Source organism: Engraulis encrasicolus, chromosome 22, assembly GCF_034702125.1.
Source record: "Engraulis encrasicolus isolate BLACKSEA-1 chromosome 22, IST_EnEncr_1.0, whole genome shotgun sequence".
In the NCBI taxonomy this organism is placed as follows: Eukaryota; Metazoa; Chordata; class Actinopteri; order Clupeiformes; family Engraulidae; genus Engraulis; species Engraulis encrasicolus.
This window is the reverse complement of record NC_085878.1, coordinates 15,208,366-15,236,182: the sequence shown is the minus strand read 5'-3', so window position 1 is coordinate 15,236,182 and position 27,817 is coordinate 15,208,366. Positions and strand designations below refer to the sequence as shown.

General features: G+C 41.3%; 2 protein-coding genes across 4 annotated transcripts; one reads left to right on the top strand and one right to left on the bottom strand.

The window, feature by feature from the left end:
• Window positions 1-2,957: 2,957 nt before the first annotated feature.
• On the bottom strand, window positions 2,958-10,433 carry sult5a1 (sulfotransferase family 5A, member 1). Of its 2 annotated transcripts, none has more exons than XM_063187832.1 (6): window positions 10,350-10,433; window positions 6,591-6,799; window positions 6,085-6,211; window positions 5,869-5,966; window positions 5,361-5,541; window positions 2,958-4,853 (listed from the first exon to the last, which is right to left on the bottom strand). In XM_063187832.1, exons 1-6 carry the CDS (start codon window positions 10,399-10,401, stop codon window positions 4,639-4,641), a joined length of 882 nt encoding a protein of 293 aa, XP_063043902.1. In that variant the 5' UTR covers window positions 10,402-10,433; the 3' UTR covers window positions 2,958-4,638. The 2 variants fall into 2 exon arrangements, with proteins under 2 accessions (XP_063043902.1, XP_063043901.1); XM_063187831.1 differs by lacking the exon at window positions 10,350-10,433 and adding an exon at window positions 7,705-7,942.
• On the top strand, window positions 9,959-25,561 carry dpep1 (dipeptidase 1). 2 transcript variants are annotated; one of them, XM_063187829.1, is made up of 11 exons: window positions 9,959-10,100; window positions 14,421-14,728; window positions 15,339-15,465; window positions 16,326-16,458; window positions 16,988-17,138; window positions 20,972-21,041; window positions 21,764-21,940; window positions 23,190-23,274; window positions 23,366-23,441; window positions 23,972-24,107; window positions 24,855-25,561. In XM_063187829.1, exons 2-11 carry the CDS (start codon window positions 14,583-14,585, stop codon window positions 25,032-25,034), a joined length of 1,281 nt encoding a protein of 426 aa, XP_063043899.1. In that variant the 5' UTR covers window positions 9,959-10,100; window positions 14,421-14,582; the 3' UTR covers window positions 25,035-25,561. The 2 variants fall into 2 exon arrangements, with proteins under 2 accessions (XP_063043899.1, XP_063043900.1); XM_063187830.1 differs by lacking the exon at window positions 9,959-10,100 and adding an exon at window positions 10,120-10,231.
• The last annotated feature ends 2,256 nt before the right edge of the window (window positions 25,562-27,817 follow it).

The following is a 27,817-nucleotide window of genomic DNA, read 5'->3' as shown; positions in this document are numbered from 1 at the left end:
TTGGTGTGACAGTCAGAACACACCCACAACCCTAGTGATGGTCACTCCATCACAATAGTAGCCAAGCTAAACCATACACTGTGCCACCAATGCAAAAAAGTGGGATCAAGTACAGTTTCCTAAATGGGCGAGAATTCCCTTTTAACTCCATTCATTCTCCTTGTCTCCTAAAGGGGCATGATACAGGTACACAAATGTGGTCTTAGAAATGTGGTCATGATGGCAAAGCACTTGCCTCGATTGTTCAGGAAGTTGAGACACTTCTTGACATGCAGTGTTGGTCCAGAATAGGTCATCATTGATGTCCAAACCGAGCCAGGCCATGCCTTGCTGATGACGCAACACCTTCAGCGTTGCTTCTAGTCAGGCCAAGTGCAATACAAATATAATTTCTGAGCTCCGGAAAAAAACGGCACTCCTCCCACTTTGTTGGGAAGCATGCAACCATTAGCAAACCAAGGGGGTGGGTCGACCATGCCGTTTGGGAAATGTTGATTGTTATGCTCTTGGTCAGACCAGGTCTTGAAGAAATTTGAAAGTCAATGATAATCAGGCCAAATCCACATCTCATCTTTGTGCTGCTCAAATGGTCTACCTCTTTCCTGTAGTATGCCTTGTCCCTCTTGATTGTCTGTGAACTTAACAAGATTGGAGTGGTACTGTAGGTTGACGTCCAGTCATGAATTAGCAGGGTGAAAAGCAGAAGGCTGAGCATGATTATGCAAGCAGTGACTCCTGCCCTGCCTGTATCCCAGGGCAAGCAAGGGGCATGGACCAGGTGGGAGTACTGCATCCAAAGGGTAATTTATTGGTTGGACATCTTGCAAGGCCACTCCACTTGCGCCGTTTGGATAGCTACAGCAGCTCCTTTTACTTTGTGATCTCTGCCTCCATCAACTCTAAAACCAGCCGGGCCTTCTCTGCTTGTATCCAAGTCCTACAGACTTAACTGGAAGATGAAGCAGATTCTTGCCAAAGAGTTATACATGCATTGGTAGCATCATAGCTTGAGTGCCTTTCACTGGGAGAATGACATAACTAGCAATTCAAGGTACTTCATAATGATGGCCACAGGTCACATTCAGCAGGATGGGGAATTCTCGGGCATCATGTTTAGCCAGCTACTATGATTTAGCCTGTTACTATGATGCTGCACAATATTTCAAGATCAAGTCAATCTGGTCAAACTGCTCATATCTGTGCTATTTCAGCGCTGCCCAAATTTTGGAAACTCAATGTTGCAACTCAATTGTTCCAAATTCAAATTCTTCAGCACGACTGAAGAGTCCAGAGTTTAATATTATTGGGATCAGTATGATGTGGATAATTCTAAGTTAATTCCCAAAATATTATTTTAATTTACTTGGTCAAAACAAACATGAACCACCACTTTTCCTGGTCATTTCAAGGTCTTTATAAGGTCATCGGGCCTACATACAGTATAAATAAATATATATAATAAATAAATAAAATGTAAAAACATACATATATTTAAAGTAAAGTGAAAATAATCACAAACAAAGGGGATAGCAGTACTTAGCTTACATACAGTATGCCAGAGCAGATTTGGCTAATATCACAGTAGGCTGCCATCAATCAAAACAAAATCAAAATGCATTTATAACCATTCATAATATCAGGGAAATATTCCAACAACATTACATGGTGAAAAAAAAACATATCAAACACCTCTATTCCTGGTCATTTCAATGTTATTTTATGTCCACATTCATCTCTTGTCTATCCATACAGGAAGCAGTGAAAAGTGAAATTTTGAATCCTTCGTATGGATTCCTTGCTTTTTACCATTGATCATCACTGACAAAATAAAATAAATAAATACATTTTAAAACATGCACATGCAAAACATGTATATTAATGTAAAACATAATCATAATTGGGGAAAAAAAACCTAAAATGCACACAAAGAAGAGGTTAGCGGTATTTAGCCTAACCGCAAGGCCAAATTTGTGTAATATTACAATACCATACAGTTGGAAATTGATTTTTTAACAGCAAACTGCACTAATAACCATATATATATCAAGAACATAGTCTAATGACAACATTACAAGGTTGAAACATGCATCAAACACCACTATTCCTGGTCATTTCAATGCAATTTTAAGGCCAGAGTCAATTTAAGGGCCCGGCGGCGGCCATCTTGAAAATGAGGCCTTTCCTGAAGTCAGATTTTGGCAGATTTTTAGTATGTTGTTAAGTACATCAGATAGTACTGTAAACCACTGAGAAACCTTTTGTTAGAATTTTTTTGGGGTTAGGTGTATTTTTCTCATAAATGCACTCGCCTATCTGGGGAGTTGCCTATTGTAAATTCCGTATGGGGCCGGAATACTTGGCTATTATGACACACTGCCCTGCTCTCTGATTGGGCAGAGAAACTGTTAAGGTCGGAATGCTTGGCCATTATGACACAGATCCCATGATCTTGTACGTTATGAGTCATCCTCGCCATACTGTCTTTCAGATCGAAACGATTGTGTAGAACTAAAGGCAGTATGGGAGTTCCCAGGCTAGATAACAGTATGTCATATTTTCATTGAGGTTTCGTCTTGTTCGAATGAGGCAGATAACCTACAATAGAAATGCAAATGTCAATTGTTTTCCTGTTTTCAATGTTATTTCCCTTTCGCTTCTCCCGCATGAATCAAACTTGGACTCTGGCTGCTATGACAGACACCACCATCCCTGGTGACAGGTGCTGTTCTCATGGCCTTGAAACTGACCACTTGTCAAAATCGTCAGACATTGACTGTTGTGCCTAAACTTAACAATATACAGTATAAGGAAAAAGACAGAAACAAAATGGAAATAAATGAAACAAATGAGTTTATTTCAGTCATGAATTGGTATAAATACATCAAACACTACACATGATAAACACTCATAAATACCAAAAGGCAAAAAATAAATATGTTAAATACAACCTAATGAAGTGTTGACAGACTGATCAGCGGCAGATTCCACTGACTTATAAGTACTGTATCATTGACAGATTCCCATGAAGGAAAGCAAACAATTCTGTTATTCAGGTGCAGCTGTGGAGTAATCCAGACTTTGTGCCTGGCCTGGCCAAAGCTGTCAGTGGCCCTGACTGCACCTGTAGTAGTAGTAAAAATTGTAGTAATAGTATAACTGTAAATTGCATGAGCATAAACATGTCAGCTAAGTGTAATGCAATGTAACATTGAGGCTGATTTCACAAACTGGGTCAATAAGTCCTAAATGCTGCATTCTGATCTGGCCTACATGGCGTGCATATCTAAAATTATTAATTCAGAACTGCACTCGACTGACACCTCATTATGTGAGATACTTCTTGTGTTGTGGGTGACATAAGACTTGTGGGCACTCTTGTGGAGCAATTGCTGATTGCCTTTTCATTCGGCTTGACACAGTTTTAACACTTGAACTCAGAACCATGACATCTGCAGCTGTATAGGCTACTAGGCCTATATCTATTACACATTACATTACATTTCATTACATTTAGCTGGCACTTTTATCCAAAGCGACTTATAGTAATTTACAGGGTATTGGATACAGCCCCAAAAATATATAGCCTACACAGAATATCTTGTTTATCTTGTATCTTGTCTATCTTGTAACTTGATATGCATATATATGTATACAACAATATAATACAATACAATACAATACAACACATATTTATGTTCCGCAATATCACGACTATGAAGTTGGCTCAAAGCGCTTTCAAAATACTCACATTAACACACCAGTTCTAGATACGGCTCAAATGGTCCAGGGTTCATGTGAGTAATAATATTCCTAGAAAAAGATTACCCTGGAAGTGTTTCTAATATAGCCTAATTTCACAACATCAAGACCTTCAGTAGCCTACTAGCGCAGGAAGGGAGGAATCTGGCATCCTGACAGCCTCAACTTGAGGTCAATATGAGTCAGCAATAAGGAGTCAGCAACATCAAATGTTCTGAAGATTCAAAGAAAATAGTTGCTTCTTAAAATACAATCATTGATTAAGCCAGTGTTTCCCAACCTTTTTTGTCTCAAGTACCCCCAGAGCCTTTTTGTTGTGCGACGAGTACCCCCTAACTTGTGTTTTACATTGCTTTTTCTATTCCAGTGTGACTATGCTCCCATGCATTTGTTAAAATTAAATTTTTCCAAGTACCCCCTTCAGTATGCTCGCGTACCCCTAGTGGTACACATACCCCTGGTTGGGAAGCACTGGATTAAGCATTACAAGAAGGCACCACTTTCAAGGAAAAATCACCCACATCCTTCCAACATGCACTGAAACCCTGTGGCTAGGGGAAAGAAATAAAAAACAACATAAAATACTTTCCCAAGGAGGTGATGTGGAGTAATGATCACAGTTGTTTTAAGCACTTTTCTTGTTTTGTGAAAATACGTATATATGTGGTATATTACAGCATTGACCCGAATGTAAGACGACCCTGAATATGAGACAATTCCCCCTTTTGAAGACTTCTATGGGCATGGGCCTCTATATTCTCTCTACAGTCTGTAGACGACCCCCCTTCAAAAAGATTATATTAGTCTTAAACTTAGACAACACATTCACTATAAGGAACAGATGGTAAAACCTCTTTCATTGAAGAGATCCAAAGGCATTCATGAGCAGCCCATTAAATCCTGATGACCCACGACGTGACACGTGGAGGAGCTGGCACTGGCAGCGGTCACCGGGCACTTGGTGGCCACCTGCAGGTCGGTGGCGTTGGGCCACAGCGTCCTCAGGGGACTGTACTGCATCTGGGCCTCATACACCGCGTCGAACACCAGACTCTGGTTCACGGTGAAGGTGTTGCGCCAGTCTCCACTAGCCCCTGGATGGAAACAAAAAGACACCGCTATGAATGATAAGTACTGAAAAGTGCCTCAGGTGATCAGAGTAAAATGTGAAGTTTGCAAATATTTCATGGTATTTTTAAGGCCTACCTTAAAAATTTGGACCAATACAAATAAAAATGCATAAATTTGCACTTGCAATGGAATAGTCTATACGCCAATACACCAAATATTATCTGAAACCAAGGACACATCATGTTGGCTTTAATAGTCAGATTGGCGATGAAAGCAATATCTCTTGGAAATAAAGAAGGATGACATATACAAAACAGACAAAGCCAACAAAAACAAACTGAAGCTAAAATGATATTAAACTTGGGATGTTCACACAGTAAAAAAAAACCTTGAGGCTACAGATTTTCCCGGTGAACCATATAGGCCTAGCTACCTACATCACCCCTATTCTCTGCCGTTGATGAGAGTGAGTGTGGACAAATGAGGATGAGTGTTCACTGCTTGTTTTACATCACCACTACAAGCCTCACCTTTCCTCATGAACTTCCCGCTGTTGTGGCTCATGATCTCCTCTGGCACCAGGGTGTAGTTCACCATGGGGTTGTTCTTCATGGTCGCGAAGCTGCACTGCTGCTCACTGGCAGTTATCTCAGAGTCCACCAGGGGGCGCTGAAGGAAGCTGCTCACCCTCTTGATGGAGCCACGCAGGTCCTGAGAGGAAAGCAAGTAGGACACGCACGGACACACACACACACACACACACACACACACACACACACACACACACACACACACACACACACACACACACACACACACACACACACACACACACACACACACACACACACACACACACACAGACTTTTAAAAAATGTACTTGACTTTTTTTTTTACACTTTTGAACTTCTGGAAATACACCTGTTTCTACCAATCAACAAAAAGGTCATGGCAGTAAATGATTTCTGCAAATAACAAAGTAACAATTGAAATAATTCATGGAACTTGGAAATCACAGAGCACTAGAAATAAAATTACCTGTTTCATCTCTTCATACGTAATGAAGAAAAAGTTTTGAATGTCTTCCTTTGCATCAGTCCAGCTTTTCACATGATCAAACCAACTTCCAAAATGCACTGTAAATACACAACCAACTCACATTATATATACAGTACGTATAGGCTATTATACGTATTGGCTATGTCTGTACTGCACTCGGGGTTCACAAGTACAAGTCCAATTGTGTCTGCTCACCTTTTCCTTGTAAAAAGTGGTTGAGGTATTCCTGGAAAGAGGCTGGAGTGGGCATGAACTTGGCAAAATGGCAGAAGTGGTAGGAGGACACAGCCACATCTCTGGGGTTCCTTCCGATGTATATGACCTGGAAAAGGATCGCACGTCAATATGAATCTTAGTCAGCCCGTGTATCTACAGGTATTCCTGACTAGACCACCACTGTACACATACGTTTTGTTCCAAGTATGTACAGAGGTCACATACCCATACCAGTTTGTTTTCAGGTTCAAATGGGTACAAAGAGCACCCTATTGTATGACAGTTATTTACTGAGAACTTCAGCCATCTGTCAACATTAAATTTGCATCTGATCAGGATTAGCTAGACCAGGAGAATGCTTGAGTGAAAAGTGTGCCAGGCTGTCTCCACTAGCAGTGACACTTTTTGAAGGATAGCTTTTGCAGTGCAGCCTGCAAGTATGTCCAGTAAATGGTGTTGTGCTTGTTGTTTGCAGTAGGACTCACTTTAGCTTTGGAGTCCTTGAGCGCGGGGGCCAGAGCACTGTAGGGCATGTGTGTGGTGAGTGTCCGTGGCTCCTGCATGGAGCTGAGCACCTCAGGGCAGTAGTACTGCTCTAGCCACGGGGCACGCGCCCAGTTAGGGACACTCCGGGACAGAGTGGGGTCTCCTTGACTGTTAATAAGGGTCACCATCTCTTGCATCCATGTCGTCCCTGGAGGCAGAATAAAGAGTAAATAATAATAACAATAAAAAATCGATTAAATAATCAAACTATGCAGAATAATACCCTACATTTTATATAACAAAACACAACTTTTCAGTCAGGCAGATAAGCTCACTCATATAATCACCTGGACACTGTGCAGTGAAATAGCCCATACATGGCAGTGATACTGTTGAATGCCAGAGGCACACAACTTCAATTATTGAGTGCCTTTCACTTTGAATGACATGCCGAAATGGCCCACAGTTGCTCCCCAAAGAAGAACTGTTGTTATTGCTAGATAAAACATTGGCCTTCACATCAAAAATCCAAATAACTATAGGGTTAGGGTTGGGGTTATGCTTTGTTACAATGCAGCATGATATTGAACACAAAAAAATGCATGTTTATGTGTTTATGCAGTCTATTTCAGGCAGAGGCGGTTTAACATGCTTAAAGGATAACTTCTGCCAATTTCAAAATGCTGTTATACTGTTTACGCTACCCTTGACTTGTCAGTACCCGGTGATACTGCATTTTTCGACTCAGCCCTTTCCGAGATCTGAGCTATTCTAATGGTCGCAGACTTTGTTTACATTAAAAACTTTCTTAACATAGGTCTCCAAATATTGTCCCAAAAGGTATCGCAGTTTGCTAGCTGCCTGCTGATGTTGCATAACCTTTTGGATGTCATTGGGAATAAATCAAGATGTAAACAAACGCCTGCCCCCATTACAATGACCAAGATCTCAGAAAAGGCTGAAGAAAAATTAAATTCTCAGGTACTTACAAGTCCAGGGTAGTGTGAGCATTAAATGCTTGTCGAAATTGGCAGAAGTTACCCTTTAACAACATGAAAAGCTTGTTTTCATTAAATCACGGACAAAAGTAAACAAACTATTCGATTTTCTTACCGGACTTTGGGTAGGTGACAATAAGCGTATCGGAGTCCTTGAACTTAAAATTTGTGGCGTAGTTCAGAGACTCTTGAGTATGCAAGTGGCCCGGCCAAGTGAGCCCATGAAACGTTTCTGTCACATCGAGTCGAGACATGTCTCCCGTGCCTGTGTGATATGATGTGTATTAAGCTGTGAATGAGAGATGGAGTGCTGCAACTAGGCCTAAATAGTCTGAGGAGGAGTGCTGAGAGTGGGTGTGGGCTTCAGAGTGTGTAATACGAGTTCTGAGGGAGATTATTTCTATGAGTCATGACTCAGGTTTCGAGGGAATACCTCTTCAAGGTAGATTTCATCTCCACTGTAACTACAGTACCACCTGCCCTCACATATTATACAAGCCATAGCCTGCCACTAGGCCTACACAGTGCCTATGTAAGGAGATAGTACACACATATACGTCAGTGGGTAAATATCAGGGGCGTCGTCAGACCTATTTTACAGGGGCATGAGCCTGGGTATATATTTGCTGTGCCCCGGTATGACAAACAACAACCTTGCTACCTTGGAATTTAGCTCAAGTTTAGCATACAGAGATATCTACAGAATGCGCACAAAATAGCGCACATGCACTACTTGCAATAATATAATTAATTTACAGGCTTTTAAAAATAAATAACTGCAACATTTTTTTTTTGCTCGCGCGCTGGCATTATCTCTCGCCCTACTGCGCCCTATAGTGTGTATAACATTTGGTCACCTGACGACCCTGGTACATATATTACTATCTCTACTACAACTACTATCACTAAAAATAATTTTGATTTTAATGCACAACTACCAACCAACCAAACAGCAGTGTCAGAAAAAAATTGTAATCTGTAATATTTTATAGCCCTTTTCGTAAAAAGGATGTATTGAGTGCAGGAAAGAAATAGATATACTTAACTGTTCAATGACAATAGCTATTCTTTTTCTGTCTGCATGAAACATTCAATCCCAATGTTGTGGTGTAATGTTATACTACTTCCCTATCATACTTGTTGCTGCCTTGTGCAATTCTACTGCCCACCCCCACATACATTATTTTTCTGAGAACAAGAAAAAGGAAGTGGATGTTCAAATATTTGATGGCATTACAAAGGTTGAAATTGTGTTGAAATAATAGCCACATTCCTCCCATTAATGCCTGGCTTCACTGAGCGTTGGAGGATGTTGAACTGCAATCAATCAAAGGCACTGAACTACAGGTGTGAGGTACCTGAGAGGCATGCAGGATGGAGTTGAGACTGGTCTAACTTCCTGAAATCAGGGCAACTTGAGTAAATGCACTTTTAGTGCTTACGGGCTGGCTGGAATGGGAACAAGAACAGATGACTGTCAAACATTGCTATATGAGCATGATGAGCGTATGTAATGGTTTTCTTTTATGGGCTACTGTCATGTATTCAGGTGGAATTTCATTTTTACAATATATGAATAACCTTAATCCAACCCAACTCTACTCTCTACTCTCTCTACTCTACTCTAGAACTCACACAATGTTGAATATTTGCACACACTGCGCGTACGACCTAAAATTTAACGAGACAGTTGCATAACATGAAGCCATGCATGACAATCTTTTCTAGTTTATAGAGGCCTAGACTCCTGTGTAAGGTTTACAGAATGATCTCCTCTGAAATGATGTGAATAACATGTCATTTGCACCAGGCATATCATTTGTCATCTCTGTGTTGACGATACACTCCCAAGTGTTTCCAGAGAGTGGCACAGTTACCCAGCGTGTGACTTATCAGGCCATGGAAAACAGATGTTGAGGGCAGGGTAACCTGAACAGTTGAGGGTAAGGAATGATAATTGCAGGTACCATGGGAATAACGCAATGAGCTACATGTGCCATATTTGGTCTTGGTGTCACAAATGGCAAAATGGTCTTCAGTCCTGCATCACAATTTGGTAAATCTAATAAAAATATAAAGAAGGAAACTAAAATCAACTCATCAACATGCAATGAAACACAGGACAAAAATCAAAGTTTCGAAATGCATCAACAGAAGGAATGAGAGAGTGAGGGAGAACTTGGTCCTTGCTGGCGGGTTCTCTCTTCCCCTCCTTCCATCAGCAGCTTTTTGAATTCCACACACATTACATTATTTCAGAAGTCAGTTGAGGACAAAATAACGTATTCAGTATGTTACTCTGTTTCTCTTGTATCTTTCTGCAGCCTTGAAACCGCACCCTCCTTGCACAGATGCACATTCCTTTTTTTATTATTAATGACAACTCACAGACACAGAGTAGTGCAGTTTATAATTCCATTTGCAAGTCCTTAGCATTGCCGTCCTTGTGACCAAGGGCCAATTCTCCCAAGAACTGACACCCCTGCACCACGGGTGACCGACTTCAAAGAGGTAAACTGCAACCTCCCTCTTGCTAATGGGGTAATGGGGTATTCAAGGGAATGGTAGACAAAGAACGTCTATAAGTCTGGTGCATCTGCATTTCTCTCAGTGATCTGCATAACTCTCTTCTATGCAGCCAGGTAAGATTCACTGAATATACATGTTTCATTGTCTTGATTATTTTGACCCACTGTTGCCTCTCATGATTTTTTTTTTGCCTTGCTTCAAGAAGAAAGCACGGTAAGCGTAGAGACTTACTTTTGAGAGTGTAGTAGACCGTTTCTGGAATGTCTGGCTGCTGCGACTCCATCAAACTCTTCCAGATGTACAGTATATCACATAAGTGAATACACCCTCACAGTTTTTGCAGATTGTTGAGTATATCTTTTCATATGAAAGCATTACAGAAATTTCACTTTGACACAATGATTAGTGACCTTTTAACAACTTATTTAACCGCTTAAATTTCTTGTTCACTCAGAAAAAAACAAAATACAGTCATTAATGTTTGAACATGTACTCACAAAAGTGAGTACACCCCAGATTAAAATCCGGTAGAGAAGGGCCTGTGTTGGCTCAAATCGTCTCAAAATGAAACAAAATGAAAAGGGATGAAAAGGGAGGTCATCAGTGTGCGTTTCAGCCTTTCTTTGCATTGAACTTTAACATTTTGAGTCTGCATCTGGCTTAAAGGTGTTTGATTTGAATGCAATCCTATGGAGAATATCATGATCCGCTTAGTAACAGTGCATGTTGACATGCATGTTTCTTTTAGGTGTATTTCAGATTGCCAATGTTGACAGCATTCATGCATCCCCAAACCATGTCAGTCCCACTACCATGCTTGGCTATTGAGAGGATACACCTTTTTTGGTAAAACTTACTTGTTTACCACCACACATGCTTGACACCATCTAAGGCAAATTTGCTTATCTTGGTCTCAAGAGAGATGAACAGACCAAGGATATGGATCACTGGGACCATGTCGTGTGATCTGAAGAGACCAAGATAAACAAATTTGCTTTAGATGGTGTCAAGCATGTGTGGTGGTAAACAAATGAGTTTTACAAAAAAATCATTACAAAAGCCAAGCATGGTAGTGGGACTGACATGGTTTGGGGATGCATGGATGCTGTCAACATTGGTATCTGAAATGCACCTAAAAGAAACATGCATGTCAAAATGCACTGTGACAACTGAAGCAGATCATGATTTTCTCCATAGGATTGCATTCAAATCTCACACCAATCTATTTAAGCCAGATGCAGACTCAAAATGTAAAAGTTAAACGCAAAATAAGGTTGAAACGCACACTGATGACCTCCCTTTTCATCCCTTTTCATTTCGTTTCATTTCGAGACGATTCGAGCCAACACAGCCCCTTCTCTACCGGATTTTAATCTGGGGTGTACTCACTTTTGTGAGTACATGTTCAAACATTAATGGCTGTATTTAGTTTTTTTCAGAGTGAACTAGAAATTTAAGCGGTTAAATATGTTGTTAAAAGGTCACTAATCATTGTGTCAAAGTGAAATTTCTGTAATGCTTTCCTATGAAAAGATATACTCACAAATCTGCAAAAACTGTGAGGGGTGTATTCACTTTCGTGATATACTGTAGTTTGTTGACACAAACAGTGAATATGTCTGCTCATACGCCACACTCACCACACCCCTGGAGTCTGACATAGCGATCTATTGTGATGTGCATATGCTACAGCATCCCCTTCAGGATAAATGCCTATATATCTACTACTACGTATTACTACGACTATGACCAAGCCTGGGTTGGAAATCTGGCATACAGAGCATCTCCTGTGCGTCGACAATCCTCAGGGCTTGATGCTGTTGGGTTTTTGTATTTTCTTACTGACTGACCCACAATCGAAAAAGAGGGGATCACACAGAAATACCCCGGCAAATTTTAAAGGAACATTCCACTATTTTTCCATACTGAATAATGCTGTCTGTTAAAAAGCAAGATGTTCCAATTGTGAAGGGACGTTTATACAAATGCAGCTACCATATATGCATGGAAGTGAATAGCCTTGGGAAGTAAGGCAACAGGTCGTTGTATGCCTGGTCATGGCAAAGAGTGCTTAGCCTTACCAGAGATAAGTCATAAGTGTGTATTAATGTGAAGGTCATCTGAGATTAGATAGCAGTTGTCATAAAAAATAGCTTCTTCCTGCAACACAGAATTGTTCCCGCAACATCTATCACTAATGTACCATGACGAGGCAATATCCTTTTTGAGATGTCTCTGTTAAGCACCACTGGATTTTCAGAGAGGTCCAAAGGGCAACAGCACTGCATATTGCATATTGTGGGGCTTCATTTTAAGCTTTACAGTATTTCACCATGAGCTGCACAAAAAAAAAACAATTGTTGAATCAACTTGACTCAATTAAGTCATCATGTTAAGTCGAGTTAAATTGAGTCAGGGTATAGTGTGTGGATGCATGTCATTTGAAATGCCCATGCTGGCATATTTTATGGAGCCAATTCATTTAATTTCACATATTTTTTCCAGTTGTATTTCATGTAGGCCTAACTGCTATCTTCGTTGTGATGGATAATGAGTGTGTTCAGTATCACTTATGACCAAAGGCAAGACATTCTTTTTTTTAAAGTGAGTTCATCAGCTGCCAGCGATTTTGGCTACTTGAATAAAAAGGAGATTTATTTCTGTATTAGATCTTCATACCACATGACAATGGCCCTACAAAGCAATTGCATACTGCACATTTGAAACATTTCAGTCTAACTACTGTGCTTGTCAAGACATCAGGTTATATCCAGCTTAATAATTGTGTGTATTATTGAGCAAAAGCACATACACACATGACATACTGTAGATTATGTTTACTAATGTAAGCTGTACAAATTGGTTCCTCAACCTTTGGTTGGATAGTGGAGAACCGTAAAATGTCTTTGAGGAACCTTAACTTATTTGTACACCATATTTGTTATGAATAGATGTGTTTTTTATGGTCCTATAATGTAAGTGAATATGTCTTATTTGTATAATCTGGACCGTCCCAGAGTCTGTTAAATAAAATGTATTATTATATTTAACTTAATAATAATAAAAATACTTTGAGTTCACACACAACCACTTACACTGAGGTGTAACATGATGTCAACGTCATAATTAAACCGAAAGATGACATGGTGACACACACAGCCCAATTTGAGGAACTAGTGTGAAGAACAGCACCACACAGCTCCACCCTAAATCACTACACTGGAATTATGGAAAATCCATGACGGCATACTGCAAGCTTTTTACGGCCTGGAGGCCAACTTGTCATCACCCTATTGAGGAAAAAAGAAAAAGGCCTCCCATAGCAAGACAACACACAGAAAATATGAATATATTCTTCTTGATTCAATTTATTCAACAACAGTTTGAAGTTTTTGTTGAAGTTCTTTCAGTTTTCAGTACTGAAAATGTACAAAATATATATTTTTAAAAATCTCCATCATGTGAAAGCAGTCTGCCTTCCCTAGTAGTTATTGTAGCATGTAATTAAACAACTCGTTTCGGCACATTAATTCACTACCACTGTCAACTCCAAATCCAAACTTTGGATTTCATCATCACGCATTACTGTTGATAGGTTTTTAGTTCAATTTGGGCAACCACTGAATGTTGATTATGAGAGAATATGAGGTCTAAAGAAAGAGAGATTGACACAAGAGACACAGAGAAGATAGCTCCACAGTTTTTTTTTAAAATTTCATTTGTTAGTAACATTGATTAGGCTTGTATTGTGCAATACTTGTGCAAGCCAGTCACATAATCCACCAGTATTTGGCAGCCGCTTTTCCTGTAAATTATTTCAACATTTATTTCTTTTCACCCCTCCCTCATGAATCACCTTTAGACCCTGTCTTACATTAGCCACCAACGACAGGCAGGCTTCTCGATTGATGATTGGCATAACCTGCCTTTTACAATTCCCATAACAGCTCATCATCACGACTGCTTGTCTGTCTGCAGTGCAGTTCTGATAGCATTGAAACTGAACCCTTGGCCTACTGAGATGTCAGGTCAGCTAACGCAGTATGCTTCCTGACACTCATTTACCACAATACACTTGTCTCAATTCCCACCTCTCACAACCCACCCACCCACGCCCCCCTCCCTCCTTTGTGTTATCTTTTATGGAGATCTGTCATTCGGGATCAAACGTTTTGTCAGATGCAATTGCGGTGCATTGTTCTCATGATTGTTGTGACAATTTGGATTGCACATTAACTGCATGCACAGCCTTTGAGTTTATATTTTTGGGACGGTGGATGACAGCACACTTTTTACTGGCAGGGCAAACGGTGCAGAGAAGAGCAGCTGACAAGATAAGAGGGTCCAAGAGAAAGAGCCTGAAGGTGAACGACAAGACGATAAGCAAAAAAACCTGGATATATATCAAGTAAAGAAGATTGGCAACAGGTCCATCTAAAGTGGCCAGAAAGCATTTTGTCCACCATGAGGGGGTCAACCAGGGGAGCGGGCTGCGTGCTGGCTGCTGTGGCCATCGTGTTGGTACTCGCGCTCGGCGTCAGGGCCCAGAGTAACGAAACGCTCAGAGAGCGCGCACTCCAGCTCATGGCCGAAACTCCACTCATAGACGGGTAAGACATGACTAATCCAAAACTGGCTCTCTTGCTGCTCAGTGTGTGTGATGTCATTTCAACTACTACAAACAAGCTGGCAGTTGTGTCAATACAGGTTTTGGGCTGATGGTAGATTTATTGCCAGCACCTCACCTGACCTCAATGACAAACATTTCAAATGGAGTATTTATATGTACAAAAAAAACACCTGCACTTTTCTGTTAAGCTTTGGTCATTTACCCTATTTGTTTTTAAACTGTAATTGGAAATAGTTAGTCTTTTAATTTCCTCAAAGCATGTATGCAAATCCAGTCACTAGGCTTGCAGGTAGCTATTTTGTTTATTTTGGTTTTATTTAATTTTATTTAAATACAGACAGGCCATCAGATTTCTGCAGATTTACAGTAAATATGGTTTACAGGACCTGTTACAACATCAGCATGTATATATACATAATGTTTCAGTTTACAGGACATGATATTTTTTGTTTATTTTTCAACATGCTACCCACATGACACACAGTAAAAACCTGTAAACCTGTAAAAACCTGTCTGTTGCAAAACAATATGGATGTTGTTTCTGCTGTAAAATGGTTAGCCGTTTAAACTTTGACCTCCTTCTGCTTCAGTCACAATGACCTTCCCTGGCAGTTAAGGAAGCGATTTAATAACCAACTCAGCAAAGTTGACCTCAACACCCTTGAAGGCACACACTCCAACATCCCCAAAATCAAGGAAGGAAAACTCTCTGCTCAGGTGACACACGCACACATGAACACATGAACGCATGCACACACGCAGGCACGCACGCAGGCAGGCAGGCACACACGCATGCACGCACGTACGCACGCATGCACGCACGCACGCACGCACGCACGCACGCACGCAAGCACGCACACACGCACGCACGCACACACACACACACAGCCCAACCTATATTTCTTTTTGGGGCCTTTGTGTGGCCCTTACAATCTTTGTGGGGGTCATATTAACCCTAAGGGCTTCCGCACACCGTCTCCGACAAAGTGCTGCGCACTGCTCAGCTAAAATTCGATCCCATTGTTTTCAATAGAACCACGCCGATGTCGGATAGCAATTAGAGACGAGTTCTATTTTGTCGGCGCCGCCCATTGACTATCAATGCAATGGTCGTGTGAAATTGGGTTTGGGGGTCCGAATTCTGTCGGAAGCAAAAGTGCGCCGCACTTTGTCGGAGCCGGTGTGCGGCCGGCCTAACAATACAGAATGCTACACTGTGCCCAAACCAAAACAATCCTTAACCCTAACCTGTCAGTGAGGAAACGTTTTTACACTTTTACTTTTACCAGTGACAACAAAACTACTCCAGCAAAAGGGGTCAAAACATGTGGGGTCCAGGATTTGGGCCCCACATGGAGCAAGGGACCCAGCATGTGGGTGTGCTCCAATAGCAGTGGCCTCACGAAGTAGGATTGATGTAGTACACACACACACACACACACACACACACACACACACACACACACACACACACACACACACACACACACACACACACACACACACACACACACACACACACACACACACACACACACACACACACACGTAATAATACTGCATAATTTCTCTCACAGTTCTGGGCTGCATATGTTCCCTGTGATTCCCAATACAAGGATGCCGTCAGACAGACTCTCGAACAAATCGATATCATCCACAGAATGTGCAGCAAATATCCAAATGACTTCATGTTTGCTACAAGCACTGCAGGTAAGTGCAAGCATGTGGGAAACAAGGTGAAAAAAAAGTCCTTGCAATGTGAAATGTTATGAATGTCACTTTGTTGGTTGGTCTGGATGAAGCAATAATCCATTTGACACATAACAGAATGTGGAGCATCTGTCAGCATGACTAGCTGATGGTATGAGTGATATTTTGTTTTGTGTTTTCTTACAGTTCTGCTGAAATGTGTGTGTCTGTGCATGCGTGACCGCATTCTTGCATTCTGATGCTTTGTAATAGTGCCCTTGACACATTTTGATGCTCACTGTGACTTAAATAAACTAAAAAAGTAACTAGTAATGAAATAACTCTACTAACAGCCCCAGTTGTGGCTCAAACGGTGTAGGGCACTGTTACACCGGGGACCCAGGTTCGATTCTGACCTGGTCATTTCCCGATCCTCCTCATCTCTTTCTCCCTACACTACCCTAATTTCTCTGCGCTACCCTAATAAGACAGGAAAAAGCCCCGTCCCAAATAAAGTAACTGTGCTAACTAACTCCCCCCCCCACCACAGACATCATGACAGCCTTCCAGCAGAACAAGACGGCCAGCCTGATTGGCGTTGAGGGAGGCCACTCCATCGACAGCAGCCTGGGGACACTGCGCACCATGTACCAGCTCGGCGTGCGCTACATGACCCTCACACACAGCTGCAACACGCCCTGGTGGGTATAGCACACGCCACACTGCAAAAATAAAACCTCAATCAAGTCATCTGGTTGCTTTGATTGAACATAATTTGAGTGAACTTAAGAGTGTGTGCATTCATGTTAGTGGAAATGCCCAACTACTGTACATGATGAGCCTCACTCACACACTGCTGCAACACTCCTTGGTGGGTTTACGCACCCGCACCCCACCATGGGTGCCGCTAGGGGGGAAAGGTGTTACAGATTCTAAGGGCCTAAGCACTGACAGGGGTCCTTAAAGTGGCCCAGAATTCAAATCTTTCATGGGGCACAACATTTCTGGAGGCGACCCTGTACCCCACACTGTAATATGAAAACAGGTAGAACTCCATGCCAAAGCATTATATTGCTTCGGATGCCTCCGCCTGCAATAGTTTCATTCCACTGTGTCCTTTTGTGCTCCCTTAACATGATCTAAACCATAGAATCATTACAAACCATTTGGTCATACTAAAAGGCATGTTAGTTGTTGAACAACTAAAAAAAATCAAATCATCTGTAATAATCATCTTGAGAGTGCTGACCTCCAAAATTCAAACAGCTCATGTATCAGTTACCAACACAAAACAAAAAGCCACCTGGCACCTTGAAAGACAACTATCTTGAAATAGTTGACCACCAAAATGTAATCATTAAAATATTGTAGAGTGTTAGCGCACAGGATTTGGTGCAAATCCATCCACCCGTTGAAAAGTTATTGCACAAACAAAAGTATCTGTGTGACAGAGTCAGACAGATGGACTCACGCACGACTGAACAACTGTGCGTGCGTGTGCGTGTGCGTGTGCGTGTGCGTGTGTGTTTGTGTTTGTGTTTGTGTTTGTGTGTGTGTGTGTGTGTGTGTGTGTGTGTGTGTGTGTGTGTGTGTGTGTGTGTGTGTGTGTGTGTGTGTGTGTGTGTGTGTGTGTGTGTGTGTGTGTGTGTGTGTGTGTGTGTTGAGAACCGCTGGGCTATCAGATACTATCAGACGAAATGGGGAACGGCCACACTCTCTATTACTGTAAGACTCAGGAGGCATGAAGGAAGATTACTGAATTTTATAATAACATTGTAATTGTGGGGGGCGCTATGGCGCAGCGAGCTAAGCCCATGGAGACACAGGTGTGAGTGCAGCCTGAGTCATACTCCAATCCTACCCTGTCTCTCAGTCCCACTGATTTCCTACCTAAATAAAGCCCAAAATGCCAAAAACAAATATTTAAGAAAAGAAAAAAACACTGTAATTGTGCATGGGGTCATTAGTTCACATTGCGTTAGACTCTCTTTGGCACAGGCTCCCATCTTCTCATTGAAGTCTGTGTGCAGGTGGAAGTGAAAGTGGTGTCAAAGTCGGCTTATGCTAGAAAGCAGAGAACAGAGTGAGACGGGATTTTTTTTTAAAAAGAGACACAAAGACGATCTGTTGGCTGAGAGAGAAAGGATGCATTAGTGACATAGAGGGAGCTCCCGAACGTGTGCTGTGAGTGGACGATATGCAAGACCTGATGCCTTCTGTATGTGAGAGATGCCTGTTTGGCCGCCCTATAATGAATAATTTTGCAATGTCAAGTTTTTTATGAAGTTGCCATGAGGTTACAGGGCTTGTCCTCACTACGGCGAAAGCCAAAGCCTGTCAGCCAATAATAATATTGCTTTCAACTGGGTAGAAGATAAGTCTGTGAACCAAAAAACAGACAGTGCTGAGAGGGGGCGGAGGAGGAGGGGAAATCTTCGTTCTGTAAGCACAGTGCCCTGCTGGGCAGTATGTAGAGAGAAGTTGTTTTGTTCTGAGGCTGGATGAAAAATTCAATCATTAAACCAGTCATTGCATAATGAAGGAGTTGCTGAGGGTGTTGTGGAGCTATGTGATAGATAAGAGTCTGTGGTCTTTTCCACTTCATCTTATCAACTGTCTCCTTCACACTGCATGCCAAAATATGTCACATTCCCATTCACAAAACAGGGCTAAAATAGTCATATAGGCTAATTGGTATCCTATGTTACATATCCAACTTAGGGACATCTGAGAATATATGAACAATGTTGAACATATATAATGTGAAAATACAGTATATAAATGTGTTGGATTAAAACAAACAAGAGGAAAAAAGCACTTAGAGATGAAAAAGTGAAAATAGTGAAATGACAAGGTTGAGGGTTAAGGTTTCCCCCAAGTGCTAGCAAGAAAGACTTAAGTGACCCAAGTGGAGGATATTGTTCATGGAAAAGTCCCGACGGGGTGATATCGGACCTCAACACAAAGCGGAACGATGATGGGTGATGGAAATGGAAGAAACCTAGAACTGACACTGACACTGGTGATAGTGGTTTTTTTTGCAATGGTCATTTTAAAAATATATTGGTATCTCCTTATAAAACCACATATGCACATTCAGAAGTCAAATTGTCCTTTGACAGTTTGTATTGGTATTCACGCTATTGGCAGTCTTTTTTTACACATAGCTGAGGAGAAGGCCAAGGGGTGATTGGCAGCTGTTATCTCACCTGTTTTACGCCTCAGAGTTTTAATTCCCCCTGCTCATCCATGCGTACAAGCTTCTCGAATGAACCTGTCTCTTCCCATTACTCCTCCAGTTCACTGGCAGTTATGCATAGCAAGCCCTCTAGGACATCCTCCCGTATGATTTGCTTAAAATGAAATCATTAAAGAAGTTCAGGTACTATGCCAATCCATACACGCTTACTCTACACCACTCATTCATACGGTAACGGGAATATATTCATCCCTCAGTCTGCTTTGTGTCTGCCCATCTGTCCTTTACCCTTCTCTTGAAATGTCCAGTCCAGTGTAACAATTTTACCTGTTCATCATCAAAATATGAGTTTTCCCTTCACAAATCATCACCACCAATTTCAAAATAATCATATTTGATTGAAATATTACATTTGTTCTGTATATGTACTCGAAATATGGTCCATTCTTCATTTTCATGCATCACCGTAAACCGGGCTACGTAATCAGGGACATAGGCCTACACCACTCTGAATTTCTCATTTTCTCTTCTCTTGGACATGATGAACTTGCTGCACATGCGACTGGTGTCATATATTTCTGGGCCCTGGCCAGATTAATAAAGGCAGGAAGGGAAATTTCCCACACTGGACTGCATATATACTGGTGTCATATTTCTGGGTCTTTCTGGGTATTCTGGGTACTGCTATTTCTATATATAGGTAATTTACCATGAATAATGTACTAGTCTTCATTCACTAAATGAAAGAAGCGTTTTTGTGCCAGTAAACTAGTGTAATAAAATACATTCTTCAGGGAAGCAGTTGTTATGAAGAATGCCTGACATTTTTCAACCTCAGAACTTTAGAGTGGCCCATTCAAAATGAACTTTGCCCATTTGTCACTACTCCAAAGAGTGGTGTTATAGGCCTAAAAATATCACAACTGTCACTGCCTGATCCTCTGCTAGGGTTAGCAGGGGAGATTCCAACCATCCTCTAGGGACACAAAGAAAGGCAGGGCGGGTAACATAACACACAGAAAGTACCTGTCATTTTCCTCCATCCGAAGGTGCTGGAGCCTATACTGTTCTCCTGTGATACTTCCATAATAGTATTACTTGAGAACATATTTCCGCCACATGTTGTGTGCTGTACTCTATACAAAGGTACAGTATATCAACTGATTAGGTTTTGGAGACCCATGCTTTGAAGATGGCCAACTTTCAAGGCAAGGCTGTCTGGAAGTAATAGAAATGTCACTTTGGTGTCAAGTTCCACCCATTTTCATTATATCTGATGCTAAGAATTATTCAGAAAATTGTTAAGAGCATTTTATTTTTATGTGTCTTCCACAGGGCTGACAATTGGCTTGTTGACACTGGAGCAGATCCTGTGGAGCATCACGGCCTGTCACCGTTTGGAAAGGTAGCCGGAAGAGCAAAGAGCAGAGATCAAAATACAAGTCCAGAAACTCTCACAGCAGGAAATGAATAAAAAAATAGAAGAAATGTAAATTACTTCACTGTATGACACTTAGACCTGTGCAATTCATGAGCCACATCTGGGAAAGTCACAAAATTATTGAGGTTCAGCATCTGCACAGTCTGAATCTATTAACTAGTTTAGCCTTCACTACATCATGGATAATTCATGTGCAGAGTGCACACATGACACATACAGTGATAAGTCGAGTGTCTGAACCCTTGTTTCTTAGCTCTATGCAGTAGCTTATTTTTGGTGAAACCTGCTGGCAGTGATTCATTCTTGGCCTGATGCTAAGTCTGGAGTAGATATGTGTAGAGGACTACAGTCATAGGAAAAAGTTTGTACACCCTTTGAAATTTCTTACATTTCTGTCAAAATTGGTCATAAAACATGGTCTGATCTTTCCGGAAATCACAAGAAGGAACAATCAATTAAGGAACAAGGAAGAACAATCAAATTCAAAATAAGATACCTCTGTCTGTCAGTAATTTGGCAGTTCTATTGACTTTGCCACTTTGCCATTGTTCAGCTGATCTATTGCTGATGTATTGATCTCATCATAAACTCATTTTATTAGCACATCATATATGTGATGTGTTTTGAATGACATCCATTCACAGGCTACCTCTTTGGCTTGTGTTTTTTTTTCTATTTCTCTCAAGCAACTAATCTTGGAGATGAACCGTATTGGGATGCTGGTAGATCTGGCCCATGTCTCAGAGGAAGTCATGAACCAGGTGCTGGACATGTCCATAGCACCCGTTATCTTCAGCCACTCGTCAGCCTATGAAGTGTGCAAACACAAGAGGAATGTTCCGGACAGCGTGCTCCTGAAAGTGGTAAGGATTTTGTGTCGCCGTGCCTTCAGTGTGAAAAGATGCCTGGTTGGTTACTCCCAAACAACTGGTTACTCCCATGTGACAACCACAGTGACATTTTCTCTGTACACTGAATGAAGTCACCTTTCTTACAAGAGAAAGGGACAATTGGGTCAAAAAAAATTGTCAAAAATGTCCAGGTTTTTTTTGTCAGAGCAGGTGGCAACTTTATATGATTCTCTGCGCCACTTGGTTGCAGATGGTTTGGTTTGTGACCATAAATTGGCCTTAAGGGTTGTTGGGGTGTGGTAAAGGTAACAGTCTGTGGTAAGAAAGGGATGTGGTTAAGGTGGGTGTGGATGGCAGTTGGAGGGGAAACAATGTAGCCTACATGGGAAACTCCATGGGAAACGGAATTACTATAGTCTTGGGCTATAGAATGCAGTTGATGTTTTGAGGAAAAACGGTTACTGTGAAGACAAGGGAGGTAAAAGGGATCATTGTATACCATTTTGCTTTGGCTGTTCTGCTTACTGCATTCTTTTCTATAGTAGGCCTATCTGACATGCTTTGACTTGGGCTAGTTCAAACACTGACATCATGATTCGTCTCAAAGCCATCCTATGTTCAGTATTGCTCGCTGACAAATATTCCCTTTCAAGCAATAAACCATGAAACCAAACAAAACCTTTACAAACAACGCTGAACACAAACAGTAAGAGAAATCATTCCAGTGTTACTTTCAACTGCTATGATCGTCACTGCAGGACCCCATCTTCATTTCGTAAATCTAAAAACCTCACAAACCTGTTGGCATATAAATAAATTACCTCTTTGGTAGCCTATGTGCAATGATGAAAACCACTGCAGAAAAAAACCCTTAACTGACGTGTCACCTGTCACAGTCTCTCAATTAACCAGCAAAAATACTCTCAGCTTTCATCAGATGACCTTCACTTTATGACAGCATGGAAAGTGATGAAAAAACAACTGACGTACATCAAAGTTGTCAACAAAAAAGACGAGCGAGAACTTGCATCATTCTTTTGGCCTGACCAAAGGCCATACGAGTGAGAGGAAATGAAAGGCTTTGAGGGTTCTTATCAGACGATTCACTAGGCCTATAACAAGAGAGATGAGGAAAAAAAGGTGGTGTTGGTGTTTTAGGAGAGCACAGTGTTTAGAGTATCATTTATTGATCCCAGGGGGAAATTAAGGAATTAAGGAATTAAGGAAGTTTGATAACACTTATTGTCTTCTCTTTTCACAGAAAGAAAAGCAAGGGATTGTGATGATAAATTTCTACAATGATTATGTCACCTGCAGTAAAACGGCCACCCTCAGCGACGTAGCAGGTATGATCTGTAAAGGACCATAAAAATCATACAACGAGGGAACCAAACTAAGTCTTCTTCACTGTAATTTTGTATTATCTTTATTACTCAGACCATTTTGACCACATATTCAAGATTGGTGGCCCTACCATCATTGGCTTTGGAGGGGATTATGACGGCGTGACAAGGTGAGTGGTTTCATTTACACTTTGCTTGTTTCAAAATATTTTAAACAGTGCTCTCTCTCTCTCTCTCTCTCTCTCTCTCTCTCTCTCTCTCTTTCTCTCTCTCTCTCTCTCTCTCTCTCTCTCTCTCTCTCTCTCTGTGTTAATCAGAGCCAGAGATTACTAACTGTACTGTAGATTTATGACAGTGCAAATAGATGTGTACATTTGGCATTAGGCTTATACCCATGGGGCTAGTTCACAGTACTTGGGGGCCCTAGGTAAAGATGGACTTGGGGCCCTCTGGTTGTGACTGTCTGCCTGCCTAAAAGAAAAAAAATCAGATGCATTGTTCACCCTTCTATTTCAGGACAGGTCCTTTTGACTGTACAGGAAGCTGATCTGAGGTCAGATCAGAGCGTAAGCGGATGAATAACCATGTGTCAGAATTTAAACAAACATTCCAACTTGAAGGTGTGTGTATGTGTGTGAATGTGCGTGTGTGCGTGTGTGTGGGTGTGTGTGCATGCGTGCGTGTGTGTGATGTGTTACAGGGTGCCTGTGGGGCTGGAGGATGTGTCTAAGTACCCAGCTCTGGTGGAGGAGCTCCTGAGGAGGAACTGGAGTGATGAGGACATCAAGGCAGCGCTGGGAGGAAACCTCCTGAGGGTCTTCAGGAAGGTGGAGGAGGTGAGATAATACTCAGACACATCGGCACTCTCTCTGTCTCTTGTCTCTCTCGCTATCAACTTTCAAATTAAATTTTAACAAAAAAAAAGCTTTATTGGCATGACCACATACGGTGCTGTGTTGCCAAAGCATAACAGACAAAAAAACTGAGATATGCTAAAGAAAATGAGACTTACAATTATTTACACACTCTCTCTCTCTCTCTCTCTCTCTCTCTCTCTCTCTCTCTCTCTCTCTCTCTCTCTCTCAGGCACACACACTTCACTCCACGCTCTGACTCATTCTTGAACAGACATTCTTGAACATTATTCTCACTCACTCTCTCTTTCCCTTCCTCTCTCTCTCCCTCTCCCTCTCCCTCTCTCTCTCTCTCCCTCTCCCTCTCCCTCTCTCTCTCTCTCTCTTGTATACTTCCAACGAAGTATAGTCTAGTTTAGTCACACAACACGAAGTTTAGTCACACAACACACAGAATTTCTCTGGAGTTGCATGACGCTGGCACAGCCCGTTGATTGAAGATTACACCTGATCCGAAGATTAAATGCCACAACAATGGAGTCACAAAGAAATGGATTCCTCGTGACTATCCAAACTATGCTTGTTTACAGCCATTGCACTATTGTAAAAGGATCCAGAACATGATGTTATCTGACTCTTTATCAAGGCATTATCTCAATAGCACCTTTGTGTCTGTTTTATTGAGAACTGTCTGGATCATAAACAGCTGACTTTTTTCCAACCACACAGGTGCGCGACAGTATGAAGGCAACCCTGCCAGATGACCTGCCCATTCCCCTTGAGGAAGTGGAGAACACTTGTAGGACCAACGATGGCTACCCCACAATTACAGGCCATGCTGGCATCAGTGCCAGCCACAGCCCCTTGGCTCTGCTCATCCCCCTGCTGATTGCTGCCCACCTGGGATAAGCCACAATTGCCTTGTTACACGAGACATTAAATTCAGAATTAGCTCACTTTAATTCAGAATTAAGTTTAATTCCGTTTTGAAAACGTCATGTAAACACGTCACAATTTGGAATTAAATGAAAGATCGAAGTAAATTCAACGGAACTATTTCGGAATTCGGAATTATTAATTCGGAATTAAAAACATCATGTAAACGTAGCCAAAGAATGTCTCGCCCCCTGTGGCTGCTCTGAGGACCTACAGTCTTCGTCCGACCCTCTGGCACATGGCTCTGAGGAGGACGTGAGGATAGTGAGCTCTTGACTGTGGTGATGGGGCTTTCCATGATTTTGATATTTGGAGTAATGTGCTATTGCAGACCAAGAACTCACCTGCTCGATGAATTCTGGCATTTTACATTCTTCTCGAATCGTTTGAAGCCATCTCAAGATCAGCAAAAAATAATTTCCTTATTCATTTGAAAATAAACAGAGCAGTACATGGCCGTTCATTGCAATGCTTTGTGCAGCTCTCAGTTCCAGGCAGAATCAATGACTCACCGGTATGTGAAATTGTATTTCTATCACAAGCACTCACCAGATTTGAGGTCTGACATTGCACACATACACTTGAAAACGATGAAAGTGTGGAAATACAGTAATTATTGATTACACTTGAATCTTGAAGTTTCAAGATTCAAGTGTATGTGTGCAATCTCATATGTTTGGCCTTTTTTGCCTTATTTAGAAAGCGATGGAGCAGGGTTGGGAAATGACCCAGCCAGGCCAGAAACCAATGAAAACGATGAAAGTGTGGAAATACAGACATTCTTGATTACACTTGAATCTGGAAGTTTCTGGCCTGGCTGGGTCATTTCCCAACTCTGCTCCATCGCTTTCTCTCACTACTTTCCTCTCTTCTCTCAAACTGCCTTAAATAAGGCAAAAAAGGCCAAACATATGAGATAACCTGATAAAGTGCTTGGAAAAATTTGTTTGCTCCAGAAATTAGCATTTGGTGTTTTCTTTGAATATTCATTTTCCTATTCCACAAATACTGTATAATATAAAAAAAGAAATTATACGGAGTGCATTGTACGTATCACAATTCAAACCAAATGGTGGGATTCATGCCGAGACATGTTTACTCACACGCAACCCCTGATTTCCTTTTACAACTGCCAGGCTACTGTGTGATGTTTACTGGAAGTACAGTAATAGCCTACCTGAGTGACAAATTGGACTGGATAGCAAGACACATAACATCTTGTTACGACATAGGTCTTCTCAGCCTCATTCTTTTGCTCAAACAAACCTGAAGGCCGCATCACATCACACAGGAGGCAGTGTTATATTACCCAGGTAATCACCAACTGCCAAAGGGCCTGTGGCAAAACGGTTGGCTATTTAGCCTATATCATGTGGCAAACAACAGGAAGAAATAGGTGTGTAAGGAATGCAGGTTTGCATATCCTCAACCCTTTCCCAGCCAGTTCTAATGAACCTCTCAAGTGTCTTACTGAAAAATCCACTCTGTCACTGTGCATTATGTAATATGATGTCCGGGAATGAAGTGCATCATGGCGGTTTAGGAACGTAGCCTACAGTATATCCAGCTCTCTCCAACATGTCCTCATCATGTACTCTTATCTACATTCAAATGACCTATTGAGTGGACCACCAAATTAATCCCTTCAAACTATGGTTCAGGTAGAGAAAATCTGAGGCACTAAAGGTTAATTTTTTTTGCTTTTTATTTGGCTACACTGTTTATGCGTTTCAGCCCTTATGGTCTTCTTCAGGTCTTCAGGGCGTATTGCAGCCTATTGAGATCTTCTCTACCTGGACCAAGTTTGAGTACTGTTTCCACCGGTCCAGTTTTTTCCTGATTGTCCAAGATTTTAATGACCTGCTTTCCTGAACAATGCATGAAGGATATTGCATACAAGCAAAAAGGTTGATTGAGTTTGAAATGTCCAGGATTTTTGTCAGAGGTGGCAACCCTAAGTTTTAGAGCCCCTACACTGCATGAGTACCAAGGAAAGAAGGCGAAGACCCAGAAGCACTCTGATTTCCTGTTTGTTTTTGTCCCTTAAAACTATGATGACATGCAGTTGACAACATGAGGCGGTCCCTTTTATTTTAAAATAAGTGGTGTTGCTATGAGGTGTTGCTTTGGCGCCCTTTTATAGTAGAGGCAGAGGTGTCAAAAGTGTAAAATTGAAAGAAAAATGTCTGCACACTTAAATCCCCTTTGTGTTCTTTTTAATAATAGGCCAAGCTTTCGGTCTACTGACCTTCCTCAGGGCGAAAGCTTGGCCTATTATTATACTATATTCTTTCAATTTTACACAGTTTTTGTTTATGTTTGGCACCTTTTAATCGAGAGTGCGGTGTGATCCTGTTAAATGGAGGTGTCAAAAGTAAAAGTAAAAGTACTTTTGTGGTGTAATTACAACCCTAGCACGTGGCATTACATAGCTGTTACACCATTTACTCCATTGTACCTAATGAGATGGATAGACTGTGTTATTACTGAAAAACACTGAAAACCTAACAAGGACCCACCACAAACGTGATCCAACCAGTACAGAGTTAGCTGATTGTAAGACAAGTTCACAGGTCTACTGGTTACTCAGATAAGTTACTTGTGTTGGAAGGAAATTGTGTTTCTGTTTTTTACTTTTGACACCTCTGAGTAGAGGACAATACAAAGTAAAATGTTATCACGTTTCAGAACTTCAAGTTGGTGATTTTTCACCGGCATCTCACTGTTAATGTAGGGCCTACTACTTGCTTATGAAA